This window comes from Diorhabda carinulata, chromosome 1, assembly GCF_026250575.1.
Source record: "Diorhabda carinulata isolate Delta chromosome 1, icDioCari1.1, whole genome shotgun sequence".
In the NCBI taxonomy this organism is placed as follows: Eukaryota; Metazoa; Arthropoda; class Insecta; order Coleoptera; family Chrysomelidae; genus Diorhabda; species Diorhabda carinulata.
Genome location: NC_079460.1, coordinates 2,989,914 through 3,006,644, shown reverse-complemented (window position 1 = coordinate 3,006,644; position 16,731 = coordinate 2,989,914). Strand labels below are relative to the sequence as shown.

Sequence of the window (16,731 nt, the reverse complement as noted above, 5' to 3'; positions counted from 1 at the left end):
TTTAAATAAAATAAATAAATTTGAATACGCTTTTATACATATGACAATGAGGTTGAATAAGAAACATTTTATTATACATTACAATAATATATTATAAAAAATAAATCAACATAAGCTACATGGTAATGGGACAAACGTATAAGAAATATTGTTGCAAGTTCTTATATCTCAAACAATTGTGATAAGAAAATACGTGAATAAATATTTATAACAGCCATTACGCTTAATCTATTTCAACAAATATGTATAATAACCTCACTTTTGAACCTATTCCGAGTTCAATCCTGTCATGAAACATTAATTTTGAACAAGTATTAAAATTTATTATTACAAAAAGTGGCGAGAAGCTCACAAGTGGTGTGAGCGAATTAGAAGAGGAGTTGAGTCAGATGTTCTTCTAACTCAAAAAATAGATGAAAATGTACTGGACAAACTTCTCCGTTCAAACGTGCGATTAGCTTAAACTTCAAATCTAACCTAACCAAATTTATTCCGAGATTTCAAGCTGATGAACAAATCGAAAATCGTATTTTCTTCTTGTTATTGCTGACCCTTCGACAAAAATTATCCTTTTTACTAGAACCCTTTATACCCTTTCGAGCGTTAAGGTATTGGGATTACAGTTTTCACTCTCCTTTCATCCATTTCTTCCACTTTTTCCGATCCTTTGCTACTTTACTCTTCCACTTTATTCCTTTTCCTGTTCTTCCTTCTTCCTGTGCTACTTGTTATAGAGACAAAAATCCGAAAGTCTTAAAAGTTTCGTTGAGAGCTTCTTAATCAAAAAACAGATGAAAATGTGAAAATAGTTCGTTCGAATTGATTGATTATTATTTATACAAGATCGTATGTATCCGTGGAAAGTACTATTCAAAATTGTAACTGTAGATGAAATTTGGATCCGCTGTTATAAAAGTTTCAATGGAAAACCAGTGATTCACCCTCAAAAGACCCATCATAGTCGAACATCCAGGTCATAGTCATTGTTTTCAATAATTGTAAGAGCATGATGCGGGTTTGATTCTTTCCGAAAATAAACAATATGTCGTCAGACCAGAGAAAAGCTTCAAGTCGCGAATTTAAAGTTCAAATAAAAATAATTCCAATTTTATATTAGTTTTATTTTGTTTTAAACAATATATTTCACCGTATTTTTTACTCATTCCTCGTATATTGTGCGGTAAATATTTCCGCACTGCCTAATTTTCGATGACTTGCTTGAAATACTTGTTATTTCGCCCCAAAAACTAGCACTAATACAAATCGAATGGCTACAATAGGGGGTGAAACTTTTCATGCTAGTTCATAGGTTCAAAGTATTTTAATTAGGGCTACTTCAAAATACTATTTTATAAAAGAAACGCCTCAAACCTCACGTTTTTTTAAGTATACAATGGTATAAGTGCACTTTAAGCTTTTCGCAGCAATTTACAAAAAATATATAGATTCAAATAATTTATAATTTACACTACGAACTAGAATTTGTAACATATTGTGTGACTGGAAACACAGATTGAAAATGTTGTCAGTTACCGATTTTTTATTAAATCAAATATCCATCGATATTTATAGTAAAAGTCAATTTATAAACTTCTTCGCTCACACGTTGGCGTTGGCGCCATCGTTCGCGTTCAACATAAATTCAACAGATTACGAAGTGTGATTTATAAACCCACACGCTCCCGCTTACGTTCCAACGCCTAGGCAATGTGAAGTCGAACGTAACATCATAGTGAGCGTTAGCGCGAGCGCGAACGTCAGAGTTTATAAATCCACAAGATGCAAGAAAATGCATTCCATTCGGGAGAGCCCCAGGAAACTTTGTGAACAAAAATTATGAATAAGAATTGCGTTTGTGCAGTTCTACTAATTTCAAAGATCGTCTTTAACTGTGGATATTGTTTTTTAATCACAATTTCATTATTTAACACGTTCATTGACAGTACCTGGAAGATGATTATGATTTTAATGGCAGTAGGTAGTCCCATGGAGTCTCCGTGTTTTAAGGTCTATCTTTATGTGTATAGGTTGTCTTATAACTAGAAGACTAGAAAATAACATTTTAGTCACTCCCCCATTACTCGACCCAGATATGCGTCCTGCCATATTTTGATGAGATTGCCTACAGACGGTTGCAGATGTGGTGCTGGTGATGTTGAAGAAATATCAAGATCACTATTTTGCTTGTCACTTGGTTTATTTTCTTCAGATGAGATTCGTTCGTCTACAGATTCAGAAGAAATTTCGCTAGGCTCATAGTTTTCATCTGAACCATCGTCTTCAAATGGGTCCTCAAGTTCCTCTTCTTGTTCTCCTGACGTTATTTCTTTTAACAAACGCCTCAATCTCCGTTGCTGTTTTTCATATGGATCGTTGGAGATTCCCTCACCATCCATCGAGAAATGCATGAATGTGAGTACGATGACAATAAGCAAGAGTATATACAAAGTACATATGCAGCAAAGACAATTTCATGTGCTCTAAATCAAGTTTATTAATCATAAAAAGTGAAAAAAACAGTACTAAAAATTACCATAAGATACCGCACTAAAATCACAAATAAACTTTTATTCCTTTCTTACTCACCTTCTTGATCAAAAAAACATCACAAACCACCAAACTTCTCCAAAATAAAAACCACCTATTCAGAATACGACAGTAACTGTTTAGTATAAGAAGTTCTTTTGTGAACTGAACGCCGGATGTCGACAGTGCGCGGGAAAATACCTGTCTACCGAAAACACGTGGGATCCGCACATTGGAGAGGGTACAGTCTATAAACGGGACACTAGATTTTATTGATTTGTTCCTTTTGTGGCGGTAGCTTCGGCTGAAACTATAAACTATATGAAAATTTAGTCTTGATAGAAATTTTGACGCCATAAGGAGTACTGTTCCAGTTCCAGTTTACAGAACTCGATCAAACGCCGTATGGCATCTACTGTCCGTGAACGTGTTAAAAGCTTATGTATTAACCTAATACAGATGCTGTTGGTGTCTTGTTCCTGACGAGTATTGAGTATGAGTATGAGTATTTTTTGTATATGTTTGATGTTATATTCTTTCGCCATTTCGATTTTGATTTTGGACATAATTTTAAATTTTCAACAACATCACCATAAGTTCATGAGATGTTCTGAAAGTATCTTATATATCTACGTAAATAAATATATAACCTGACATTTTCGAGATCGCTGAAGACGACGACGATAACCTGCGAGGGGATTTAAAAAAATGAGCCAGTTACCTAGAGGCATACTTGCTATGCTATACTAAGAAGCTGGTATATTCTTTCTGTGGTGATATTCGTGTTCATCGACCTCGAACATCCCAGGGATGTATATACTTGGCAAAGTCGGCGTATAAACCATCCACCCTTGGCACCAGATACTACGCAAGTGATTGCTGTCGCGATATTCATGTATAGCGATCTGAAAAATGTCCCTCTGGTGAACATTCATTTCCCAATTGTATGAGGTGTATGGGGAAAAGTATATGAGTGCAACATGTGCGCAAATGGTGCAGAGAATTTAAAGACGGATGTACAGATTTGAATGAGATACTGCCCGGACTTGGTCCCCAGTGATTACTATCTCTTCCCTGAATTAAACAAACTCTTACGAGAGATTCATTTCACCACCGAGCTGAAAGCAGGGGTTTTAAGCTATCCTTACGGCGCGATTGCAAACTTCTACGACTCACGTATGCAAAATGCATTGATCTGAACGTCGATTATGTCAAAAAATAGAGGAAAGTCTAAGCTTTCGAAAGTTGTCTATATAAACGTATTTTCCATTATGTAAATACGTTGGGAACCTTATTTTTTGGGCAATTTAGTATTTACCTAAAAATCAACGTCCCCTGTGGGATACTAATAGAACTAATTATTGGTCCACTTATTTTAGAGATTTGTGGTGTGCTATTCACGAATTACTTTTCAAATCTAATTTTCTAGTTAGATTAATGTTTAAGTCATTATCCAGAGCTGTGAGGTGAGCGAATATGAATCAGACTGATAGTCCATCGATAGATTAGCCACCCATATTTCGAAATCTTATAATTTTAAACTACTTTTTCTGGAAACAACGGGAACTACTTATACAAAAACTGCACAAAAACGAAAATTAACATTTACAAGTGTGTTTCCAATATATGAAAATATTTGTCTCTTCATGTGATCAAATTTAACCTGGACTAGCCACTAAAGAAAACAACATTTTTATGTGTTTCAATGCTATATCTGCTCACAAATCGGGTCGCTTACGATGAACTGCTTCACGTAGACGCGTCAATACGGCCAGGTAGTACTATTTATTGACACTTTTATCCTCTGGAACGATTTTATGACGAACCACAACACGGTGATAGAAGAAAATGACGAACATCGCTAGATTGCTTTATTTCAAGCCATAGTCAAGGTTATGGAGAAAGTCGTTAATTAGCAAATATTTAGATATCTTGAGTCTGCTAACATCATCAACAACCATCAATACGGCTTTCGTATACATAGATCAACCGAGGATCTCCTGGTTTATGTCACCAGCGTTTGGACTGAAGCTGTAGAGCAATATGTGGAATTCAGAGCAATCACTCTGGACACATCGAAGGCTTTTGACAGTGATTGGCATGCCAAACCTTTAAATAAATTAAGATCGTACGGTATTCTCGTTTTCCTGTACACCAACGATCTTCACCGATGATAGCTTACTGGTGTCGTCGTTCAAATCAGCCGCCCTAATAAACTCGGCTAAATAAAACCAAAATCCGTAGACAGCAATAGATCCCTACCCTTATTACCGTCCTTGAAAACATTTTGGAGTGAGGTTATAGTCTATTTCAGAAAGGTATAGAGCAATAAAATGAGGAATTCCGTCCAGTTTGGCTCAATTTCGGTGTCGGTCATAGTTGTAGGTCTTGAAATATTGTGTAGGGATTACTTAGGTAGTAGATTATACAGTTACCTTTTGCGTTTAACAGGTACCGTTTAACCTTCTATTAGTGCCTCTGCCTAATTCCAACCCTATTACAGATTCGGCTTAACCATGCGCCGTAAGGGCAACGGTGCCTTACTCAAAATTTTTAGACCTTTATAAGTTTAGTTTAACGCATCAGTATTTGCTGTTAAGCCGTAAATAGTGTTCACAGTGTTATAAGATTAGTAATAAAATGGCGACACTTATACCAATAATTCTCCATTATCAGTAAATGAAAAACTGTCGACCGATGTTCCCGAATGACTGGAGTTGGAAAGTCCACCGTTTCTTAATTATTGGAGGCGGGGGGAAGAAAGATAGCAGGCCAAGTGGAACCTCCCAAGAAAAGTCCAGGCAGACCAGTAAAAGTCCTTGATGAAGACACCAAAAGTGTAATTCGAAGAAAAAATTACTCTTTTTTGATTTTAAAAAAGAAATACCCACCCTAGATAAGATTTTAATGGAGCTTGGCCAGAATGACAGTATTCCGTTGATAACTAAAAAACTTTTATGGACCACCTTTATAAATATGGATTTTGCCCGGGAAAAGCATAACCGTAAAGCACTTTTACTCGAAAGCGAAAGTTTTTATCTTGATGAGACGTAGATTAATGAAGGTTATAGAGTACCAAAAATGTGGTAAGACAAAAATATAACCAGAGCTTGCCAAGCTTTCATGGAAGGCCTGTCAACGGGCATTAAGGTGCCTTCAGCTAAAGGGAAAAGACTAATAATCGTCCATATTGGAAGCGAAGAGGGATTTTGAAAAGAAGGTTTGCTAACCTTTCAGTCGTGCCATACGGGATATTACCACGAGGACATGGATTCGGATGTTTTTGAAGACTATTTTGGTGAAACGATAAAATATCTTCCGGCTGATTCAGTAGTAGTTATGGATAACCCAAGTTATCATTCTCGACGCATAGGGAAGGCTCCAACTTCATCTTGGAGAAAACAAGAAATTATTGACTGGTTAATCACCAAAAGAATTGAATTTGAACATCGTTTTATGAAACACGCCGTGGAAGATATAGCAGAAAAACTGTAACTGTGCTGCGCACACCGCCATATCATTCCGAACTGAATCCTATAGAACTTATATGGGCGCAAGTGAAAGGATTTGTAGCAAGACACAACACGACATTCAAAATGAAAGACGTTAAGCTACTGTTTGATCAAGCCATTAATGCGGTGACATCAGAGAATTGGTAGTCCAGCATGTCAATAAAGAAGAGGAGAAAATGTGGGAACTTGATTATTCGATTGATCGGACCGTCGACCCGTTAATTATAACGTCAAGAGGAGATAACAGTTCCTCAGATGACGAAGAATATTATGATTTTTCAATAAGAAAGAAGTGTAACTAATACTATGTACATAATACCTAATTTTTATTTTGATAAAATAAAATTATTTACTTTTTACGAGTATCCTACCTTTGGCACATTATTTTCAGTATTTGTGAATGGATAACAATAGGCTAAACCCATATATTGACCCCAACACGGGTGGTACTACCTGCACTTGCTAAAAAAAAATTTAAAATGAAATAAATGCCAAATTATGAAAGTGGTTTAAATATTCGTTGGGTCACTCTGTGGTCCCTTTGAATACCTAATGAGATGTTATTACTCTATACCTTTCTGAAATAAACTATAATTTATCGGGATTCCTTTCTTTGGAGAAGTGCAAGCCTGTGGAACTAACTACCAAGGTACGTCTTTCTTGAACACTACAACCTACAGATGTTTCTTAATTTTATCTACGTTAATAGATGGCGACACGTATGAGGCAGTTTTCAACGACACAACGACTTTCGATGAACTCGCGTTCGCGATAATGTAGGCTTCCCAAAACATTTTCAAAGATCTTGTAGCCGTTCTATTGAAAACACAAATTTTCAAGCAAACTCTCCGCTCAATTTTTTTTCCATTGTCGTAGTGTAAACAAACAGATGACAAAGACACACTAACTGAGATATGCACAAATTTCACACAAACATCAAAAATGATTGTACCAACTTATGGAAAAGCAGGGCCGAGCCTAGGGTATCGGCCGCCCGGGTGCAAGAACAAAATATGCCGCTCTATTAGCGTACCTAGTCGATATTTGATTATTGAGGCGAGATATGAGGTGAATTTCTAGTCTAGTCGGATAGAAAAGTACCTATTAATATATTCTGTCGTTTTTGCGGCTTATTCTTTATTATTACTTATTTATTATCTTTTTTACGCCTCTCGATTCGCCCGAACGCTCAACGTACTATTTTGGTATTGTTGCACATTGCGCTTTGCGACTAAATATTTTTTGCATGATGGGGTTCTGTTATTTTTTTCAGAGACATTTTGCCTTTTGCCGCCCCCTGTGTTAGTACCGCCCGGGTGCCATGTACCCCAGTAATGGCTCGGCCCTAGGGAAAAGAGGTAACCGATTCGATTTACGCGTTCAATTCAAATGCCCTAGTCCGGGTCAAATTTGATCAGATTACGTAGTTTAAAAATGGAACTTTGAAGCTTGCATAGAATTATATTGAAATTTTTTCCGTATTTCCAGTTCCAATATTTTTAAAGCTTCACTTGTGTAATCAGCTTAGATCAAACGTGTGTATATGCGACATTTTCTTCACTAACAAACATGTCTTCTTCGCTAGGAAACAGATCAGCAGCCGGTCTTAAGCCTGAACTTTTAAGCGCTTTTTGAATTTTCTAAAATAAAATTGGCTGTGAGAGGAAGTCGAATTTTTTATAAACAATACACACTTACTTGTCTACGTACTTCGTTAGTATTAATATCTGTTGTGTTAACTGATACCGTAACAAATTGAAAATCGGCCATAGTAGCTAATCTTAAAATTGTTACAGCCAATTGAGTTGTCCATAAAAATATTGATGTTATGTAGGAATAGTAACATATCGTGTAATTCGACCAGAAATCTCGAATACTCTCTTGGTTATGAAAGGAAAAGTATCCCATATAAGCGGAACAACTAAAAAAAGAAAAAATTATCTTAATGAGTACTATGAGTACTTTTCATCAAACAGTGCTATGGAACTTTTACTCTGGTTACAAGTTACAAAACTTTGAAGCAACAAATTCATCTTTGTATTTAATTTTAATGAAATAATATTCGCTTGTAGTACAACAGTCATTATAAGCTTCTCTACTAGTATTTAAAGGTGACGTAATAGGCATCGGTGACGTCACCAGGTGACTGATACGACATTTCTTGTAGTACCCCTTTATTATTTAGTAATTGAATCAAAAATGTACAAGATCCAACGAAAAGCAATACATAATGAAATTCAATACTCTGTTTCTTACGCAAAATATCCAGTAAAATGTTGAAACTTGGAACAAAAATTTTCCAAACCCTGTTTCATAGAAATGGTTGAAATTATATATAGAATCACCATTATAACGGATGCTATCAGTACTGGATATACCATCAACCATGACCTGAGAAAGCAAAAAATAGCATAGAAAAATTCATTATTATTTCATATATATCACCTGTCAGATTCTTGACCTCTTCCGAATAGTACAATAAGAGCCCCAAAAGCAGCGGCTGCTATTAAAGATACTAAAGGCACGAACAATATTAAATCACAAGAAGTAGAAGATCCGTAATCACTTCCTCTTATTCTAACATCTACTTTGCCATACAAAGAATCGTTTTTGTACCAAATTGTTTCGTTAAAAAGATACGAATGTTTCAGATTTTCTGTAATATCGTTAGTTACATTAACCGATTCATCAGAAGTGTTGAATATAGATAAATATAGCAATTCCGGTCCGTTATGTGAACGAGTTTCATTGTTTCCTTCTTTCACTGTCATTTCTTTGATATTCTCTGTTATATTTACTTTTGTTTCATTTAATTCGTTGTTATTTTTCATGATAGGTTTTAAGTCTATCAGTTCGTTTTGTGTTTCGTTCATGTATCTTGCTTCCACGACATCGAATATGGGTTGGCCGTGTAGAATACATCTGTAGTTGAACATTTTCAGAATTTCTCCGAAAATATAAGCTGATAGGAGGGAGTTGAGGATGATAACCAAGAAAGTTGTTGTGTGTAAAACTGAAAATAATATACAGAGCTCTTGTCTATAAATTCTGTCGAGTAAGGTGAATATTAAGTAATAGAGTAATTCTAGTTTTACTTGAGGGAGCAAAATATATGGTAAATATAATAAACATATTCTTGTTTAAAACATCACCGAGTGCTAAAATTCCATATAAGCATTCTCAAAGATTAATTGTATGCAGAAAAAAATCAGAACGTTGATTGTGATCAGAATATTGAAATTACGAGGCTTCAAACATGTTCGAATATCAATTGAATACATATGCTTGTATAAAGTATCACTCCAGCTAAAATAATGAGAGTATTGAGCTGAAATTTTAGTGAGGTATTTTTGAAGGTTGATTGTATGTTGAAAAAAATTAGATTATTTTTTGGTTTCACGATATTGGAAATACGAGGTTGTCATATTTGCAAACATTAATGAAAAATATATGATTGTTTAAATAATCGCCCAGGCTGATATAATAGAAAAAATTAGCCAAAATTCCATATTAGCATTTTCGAAGATTAATGGCCAGAATATGCAATTTAGGAGGTTTTAGTCGTGGCACTTGAGGATCGATGAAATAAATGAAATGTTGGTAATCTACCGAAGCATTTATCTCATCTGATTTCAGTATGTGACATTTCCTGTATATTTATTAATGGACATTCTATAATTATGATTGTAAAAATTAAAACAAAGGAAGTACCAAGGTTTATCAGTATGCCAAACAAAGATTTATATTTAGTCATAAAAAATATACAGAAAAAAAATGATAAAGGTTTTTTTTTGTAAAAGTTATTTATTATTGAAATACACTGTTAAATTTGTAAAAAATTCTAACTAAAATTAAAAAACACATCAATATTATCAAACACTAAATATAATAGGTTTGTTCCAGCCCATAAAAAAGCCGTCCTTGGTACGGTGATGATTCTGCGCAATAGAGATTACGTGTTCCAACCTTTATACAAACGATTCTATTTTGTGTTCCTACCGACTCAGGTATCGTTTGTGAACTGTTTCCGGGACGGTCTTTCGATACTTGGTTGATAGCAAGTATTGCCAACAGTACCGAATATAGTCGAAGATTCCCCAGAAAATATCATTTAAACGCTACCAATAACCGTTCCAAGAACGGTCCAGGTTAGCAGGTTGGAACAAACCTAATAGCTCTTGCCATCATAGAAACAATATGTTCCAAATATATTTTTTTATCAACTTTATCATTGTATTATCGAATAAAATCGTTTTTACCCTTATTATAAAAAATGCTGAGATACGTCACAGCATTTTTTGAGTTTTTAAACCAAAGTGAAGACAGAAACAATCATTGAATAATTAGTTTCCACAAATGATCGAGCACCTGCTTTTGTGTTGACAATGAAACGACAGTACTACACATTAGATTGCCTCGAAAAAATTTTAGAATTAATAATAGAAAAAGTAAAAAACTTTATTCTAGGTTGGAAATGCTTAAAAATAAGATATAGAATGTAAAAAAATGGGAAGGTGGTTAGCTAGTTAACTAAGTTAACAAATCGTGGCAAATAAAGGGTAACAAAATGGGTCTCAGGCTTCTGAGTGAACCACAACCGTACTAACCTAAACTACCCTAGTTTCCACACTGTATAATTGCGTAGTTCCACGGGTGTCCCTGCCCTAATCGATGGAAACTCACCATAATTGGAGAAACTTGTGGTCGTCGCTAGCTTAGTTTCTACAAATCTAATTTTATGTATTCCACGGAGCCGATACGTCTACTACTACTAGGGTTGTCTTAAAAATTTCCGATATATGTTAGGAAAGATAAATGCGCGTGTGTTGAGAAATTTTCGATAAAATTTCATCTATTCGTTTTGTTTCTGTTTGATAAACGTCTAAGTGGAAATGGAAAACATTGTATTAAGAGATTCTGCAGTCTGCACCTTCATTTATAATCGAAAAATTTTGGGCAGCTGAATTCAAACGTGGTCGTACGAGCTTAACTAACACGGAGCGTTCAGGATGGTATTGGATGATCGTAGAATTGAGGTTAAAGAAATAGAAGAGGTTATAGGCATACCAACAGAACGCATTTGCTATAAACTGACAAAAGAATTATATACACGTAAGCTATTCTATGTCGCCAAGTATATTTACTACTTAAATGTAGGATTATGTCTCAAATTGTTTTCAGCCACCTGCAGGGAATTGTTTAAGTAAACAACTTATGTTTAAAGGACTTTTGTCTTACTATGACTCCGATCAAAATATTTTAATTTTATTCATGGTGTATTTGGTTATTTAGTTCGTGGTTGTGGTTATTAAACTCGAAGGTCATAAAAAGCGGATATGAACTAAGATGAACCGACGCGAGTTTGATAGAAACCAAACTTATGTTCCCCATATTGTATAACATTTATATAACATTTAAAAGTTAGTTTTTGTACATTTAGGAATTGTTTACTACTAGTCTCAGATAATCAAGAACAGAGGCCACGAAAGAAAAATTATATACGAGGATAGTCCCAGAACTACCTGGCCCCAACAAAGAAAAAGCAAAAGTTATGGAAAAAAATAAATTAATTTTTCAACGTGATCTACTTTTAGCTCTATACACTTGTCTTAGGGATGTTCTATAAGTTCGATGCCCCTTTTTAATGAGAATCATCAAGCTTTTTAAAATATCCATTATCTGCAGACATCACCTCTTTATTGATGGAAAATATTTGAACATCGAGCCATTTTTTCAAGTCTGCGATGTACCGCAGTCTTTGAAATACCTACTACATCTGCTAGCTCACACACTTTCAGTCGACGATCATCCAGTACCGCTTTGTGGATTTTCTTCAACATTTCTAGAGTCATCACCTCATTTGGTGGACCACTGCGATGCTGGTCTTCGCTCGTTTAAGCCAAATATTTTACTGTACTGATAACGAAGGAGTTTCTATAAGCAATTCTATATACAAATGTTAACTCTCTATATACATTTTCTTTCGTGGGCTCTGTTTTTGATTATCTGAGACTAGAAGTGAACAATCCGAGCTTTGTTTAATTATAGAGAATGTTTACATGGATTCCTAAATGTGCAATAACTAATTTTTGAATGTTTAACAATATTATGAACATAATTTTGGTTTCTATCAACGTTGTCCTCGCGTGGGTTCAACTTAGTTCATATTGGCACCATATCATTATATATATATATATCTATATCTATCTATATATATATATATATATATATATATATATATATATATATATATATATATATATATATATATATATATACAACTTGTTAAAGCTTAGAACTTGAGACAATCAATACTGGCGTTATATTAAAGAAAAATTCCTGGCATTGACACACAAAGATATCGACATGCGGTTTTCAGTATTTCAATGTCAATTTAGTTAACCTTTGAAAGACACTCTATCACAATATCTAAAATATTAGGAACAACGCTCTCTAGCATTGACTTTTCTAATTAAATCGCTTAGAATTCATATATTTTGTATTGCTGGACAAAAGTTCTGCCAAAAAATATCAAGGTTTTCACTCTCCCCCTATTTGAGAGATAGACTGAAAATTCCGGATTGAAAAAGCACGGAATTTGTTGAAAAATTCAATTACAGAGGTGGATCTAAAATTATGGAAATTTCCACGTAGTTCTCGGGGCTACATTTTTTCCATACATAATTCCTGAAATATGGCCCACCCGGTACAGTTTACCTTATAAGTTGTATTTGAAAATAAACAACTTTGTTTTCAATAAAATAAATCTTTAAATATTTTTTAATTGTACATCGTACGTAGTAAATTTTCATATTAATTATGTCTTTTTTCGATTTCAAATTGTTGTGATGGAAAGTCTTTTTGAATAGAATAAACAATTCACAATTCAAAATAACTAAAATGAATAATAAGTAAAATTAATGTATTTCTATATACTATATTATAAATATAAACTCATCAAATAAATTCGAAACACGTTCTTAAATCGATTTGACATGTATTACATTAGAAATCTATGCCAAGAATAATTATTTCTGTATTTGTACATCGACTCAAGAAAAAAATATTATATTACCTTTCCATATCGACTTGATTTTATCGGGGTCTTTTTTCACATGCTGATAATACTTGCGCGGTACCATTTTGCCACTTCCGGACAATTCATACAAACAAAACAACTGACCGCTAAACGCGCTACTGAAAGGATTACAAAATCAAACGTAAATAAATATTACAGCATTATTATTTAAAGCTTTAACCATCCGATTTGTTAATCGGCCTTCAGTATCGCACGTCACACCCAAACATCTATTATAGGCAACCAATTTGACTCGGAGTTCGACGAGAGAATGTATCCGAAAAGATCTGGTGAACGTATTATTTGTATTCTCCGTTGCCGTAGGGATTATTTGTCTGCTGTCCGTTTACGGGAGTAACGTCAAGGGTGGATGTGGTGGGAAGTTTACGGGTATCTATTGAATTAAAGTAAATTTATTTCTAGATATTGTTCGTATTTAATTCATTCATCCAAACGATTTTTTTAGATACCACTATGATTGATCTTTATAATATAATGTGCATTTTTTATCAGGTGTTTAATTATCAAAATTAAAGATAATTACATGCAACGCTCAATTTAGCTTTATCAATCTTACTAAAGCGTCCGTCAACACCATGAACGAACGTTTTATAATTGGAGATGAATTGACATTAGCTCAGGTGCGGACTAAGCTGAATTGTGATATTTTGTATATATAGTAAGAACGCGAGATTTTTATCATAGTGGAGTGGAATAACGATTTATACATCACTTTTATGGAGCCATACCAAAGGAGTCCAAAGGATAAAAATTAAGTAGTTAACGCAATCAATTGGATCACGTCTATTTTGTGGTAGACGCAGCGAGCAACTGTATAAATCGAGAGTATGGATAGCACTCCTGCCGTCTCTATTCGCAAATACTCTAAAAGGAGCCTCGCGAGAGTCTGGAGCGGTCATAACAACAAAAAACCGGAAATTTTGAACTTTATGAAGGAAAGAGGAAGCTATTCAAAGTACGAATTTATAGGAATTTTAGATTAGTTCAGGAAATATTGCCAAATATAGTAGCAAACAATAATAGTAAAGTATATTTCATTTTGATTTGATTTGTTCAATAAACTTGATGAGATGAATATAAATATATTAGTGCACTGTCGTATTTACTCAATTACTTTCTATTGTGTTTGAATATTTACTTGATATAGAAAAATAAATGATGCTGCCATAATAATAGAAATAAAATATTTTTGTAACTTTGTACCTATAAAAAAATTACACAATTTATATATTACCTCCAATATAAACCATACACCATATAAACATGAATTCTTTACTTTTACTACGTCAGTTAAATATATTAAACTCAACTCTTAAATTTTTATTATGATATTATGAAACAAAATACTTCTAGTAGGTACCAACAGAATTACTCTCCTATCCTTACAAAAATATCAAGTAGTATGTTGGCAGTTTCATACTATAGTAAATCCTTCGGGGATTGAAGTGAGCCGGATTTTCGAAAATCTCCCATTACCAAGCGTCATTTAAAAGTGCCGGTCTTTAGCCGCTGCAAAATACAGTCTAATAACCGATTTTTCAGATTAAGTGTGTAAATTTTCAATAAATCACTCTCTATGTGTAAATAGATGGAGAATAACAAAGGACGTAAATGAAATTAAACAAATATTCAGTTTGAACACAAACTGTCATACAGACTATGATAAACATTCATGTATTTTTTTTGCAAAAACTTTTGAATCTTTAAAAAGTCATTTCTAGCATCATATAAATTCTCAAGCCCTGAATATGGTCTTCAAAACATGTCTTAAAACAAACGAGGATGGTTCCAGAAGTACATGGCTTGACCTAGAGATCGCGGTAGTTGCTTGAAAAATACCACTGTACTAGAAAGTACACAATCTATACAGCACATGTTTCAAATTTGAAGATTCCACGTTGTTTAGTATTCGTTTGGCAAATTTTGAAATCTTGAAGACGCATTCTTACTTTAATTTTCAACTTGAGTCTTCCATATGAATAGCCTAATTTGAAAAAAAATCACTCACAATTCACAAGTAAATGATATGAAATTTACAAAGGTATCTTGAAAGGAATCCAGAACTGGGTAATGGAAAACGGTCTAACATTTTTTATGATACTGTTTTATTTCTTTTTATGGAATTATCCACTCATTTTTATCATATACGTTGATTGTAAAATAAAAATAGTTATTTTTGGTCACTAAAATATAAATTTAAATTTTATTATGGAATTTTTTCACTAAAAATTCTTCTTTTTTCAGAGATTTAAGTGAAACATTTCCATATTTCTTCAAAAAGCCCTGTCGCACTGCATTTTCAATATCTCGTTTCGATTCAAATTTTTTTCCACGCCATGGATCTGAATAAATAGAAATCTGACGGTACAAGATCGGGACTAAATGCTGGATGTGGTAGGAGCTCAATATCTCCAATTTCTTTTATCTTATTCCGCGTAACTTCCACAGTATGTGATTTGCTGCAAAAAACCCACTTTCAGTAGACTAAACCTCCGATATAATCTCGTACATTCACTTAAGCTGTATACTTCATACCTCGACATTGATATCTCGATCATCTGAAATGATTTAGAAACACAATAAACCTTAAAAATTCCACCAGACAACAATAAGACTTTCCGCTTGAATCAACCTCTCTTTGCGACAGATTCTAATAATTGTTTTTTGTCTTAGCACTAATTTTACACGTTCGGGTTGTTTAGATAATGTCAGAAAAATAGGTTGGTATGTGATAGAATACTTTTATTTGAAAGGCTTAAGCCCAACAAATATGAACTGGATTCTACCCTGGGTGAGACTTATCCTTAGTGATCACTATAGTAAAATATTGGATAGCAAAGTTTAAACGACATTCCATAGAAATAAGGCCGAATTTTCGCGCCGTTTCATAACCATGGATAGGACGAGGGTCTATAACTTCACACCTGAAACAAAAGAACAATTAAAACAATGGACTGAAAAGGGAGAACCTGCTCCAAAGAAGGCAAAGAACGTTCCAAAAAGAAAGTGTGGTTTCATCAAGACAATACACCAACTCACTCATCCATTATTGCAATGGCCAAAATTAATGAATCAAAGTTTGAATTGCTATCTCATGCATCTTATTCGCTCTCGGATTATTTTCTGTTCCCAAAGATTTTTCAACAATGAAGAGGTGATATTGGCAGTTAATGTTTATTTCAAGGAGCTTGACGATTCTTATTATAAAAAGAGTATCGAATTTATTGAACATCGCCGGGAAATGTGTATTGAGGATATTAAGTTGAAAAATGAATATATTATTTTCCAAAATTTTTTTGGTTTTTTTGTTGGATTAGATTCTTCTGGGACCATCCTCGTAGGCCAATTTATAGAAAACGGCGTGGTCCTCATGTTATCCGGATTTTCAGTACTAGGAATATCCATGGCTCGGTGCTGCTATCTAGAGAGTACAGATGAACATTTTGACATAAAGCATACAACCTAAAATCGGCGAGTGCGTTATACAGTGTCACCTGTGCTCCAATCAAGTTATTTCGTGTTTTTAATATTTATTTTAATCCATTTGAAGTTGAATATTCAATTTTTCTATCCCTCGATCACATCGCCGACCTG

At 34.0% G+C, this 16,731-nt stretch overlaps 2 protein-coding genes across 2 annotated transcripts in view; one reads left to right on the top strand and one right to left on the bottom strand.

Moving 5' to 3' along the window:
• LOC130896783 (uncharacterized protein C14orf119) overlaps positions 1-16,731 on the top strand; it is a 374,082-nt gene that overhangs the window by 315,444 nt on the left and 41,907 nt on the right. The window lies entirely within an intron of this gene.
• Positions 67-13,305, bottom strand: LOC130896717 (uncharacterized). Its single transcript, XM_057804994.1, has 6 exons — positions 13,298-13,305; positions 13,114-13,232; positions 8,484-9,051; positions 8,295-8,429; positions 7,737-7,959; positions 67-7,678 (listed from the first exon to the last, which is right to left on the bottom strand). Exons 2-6 carry the CDS (start codon positions 13,178-13,180, stop codon positions 7,568-7,570), a joined length of 1,104 nt encoding a protein of 367 aa, XP_057660977.1. The 5' UTR covers positions 13,181-13,232; positions 13,298-13,305; the 3' UTR covers positions 67-7,567.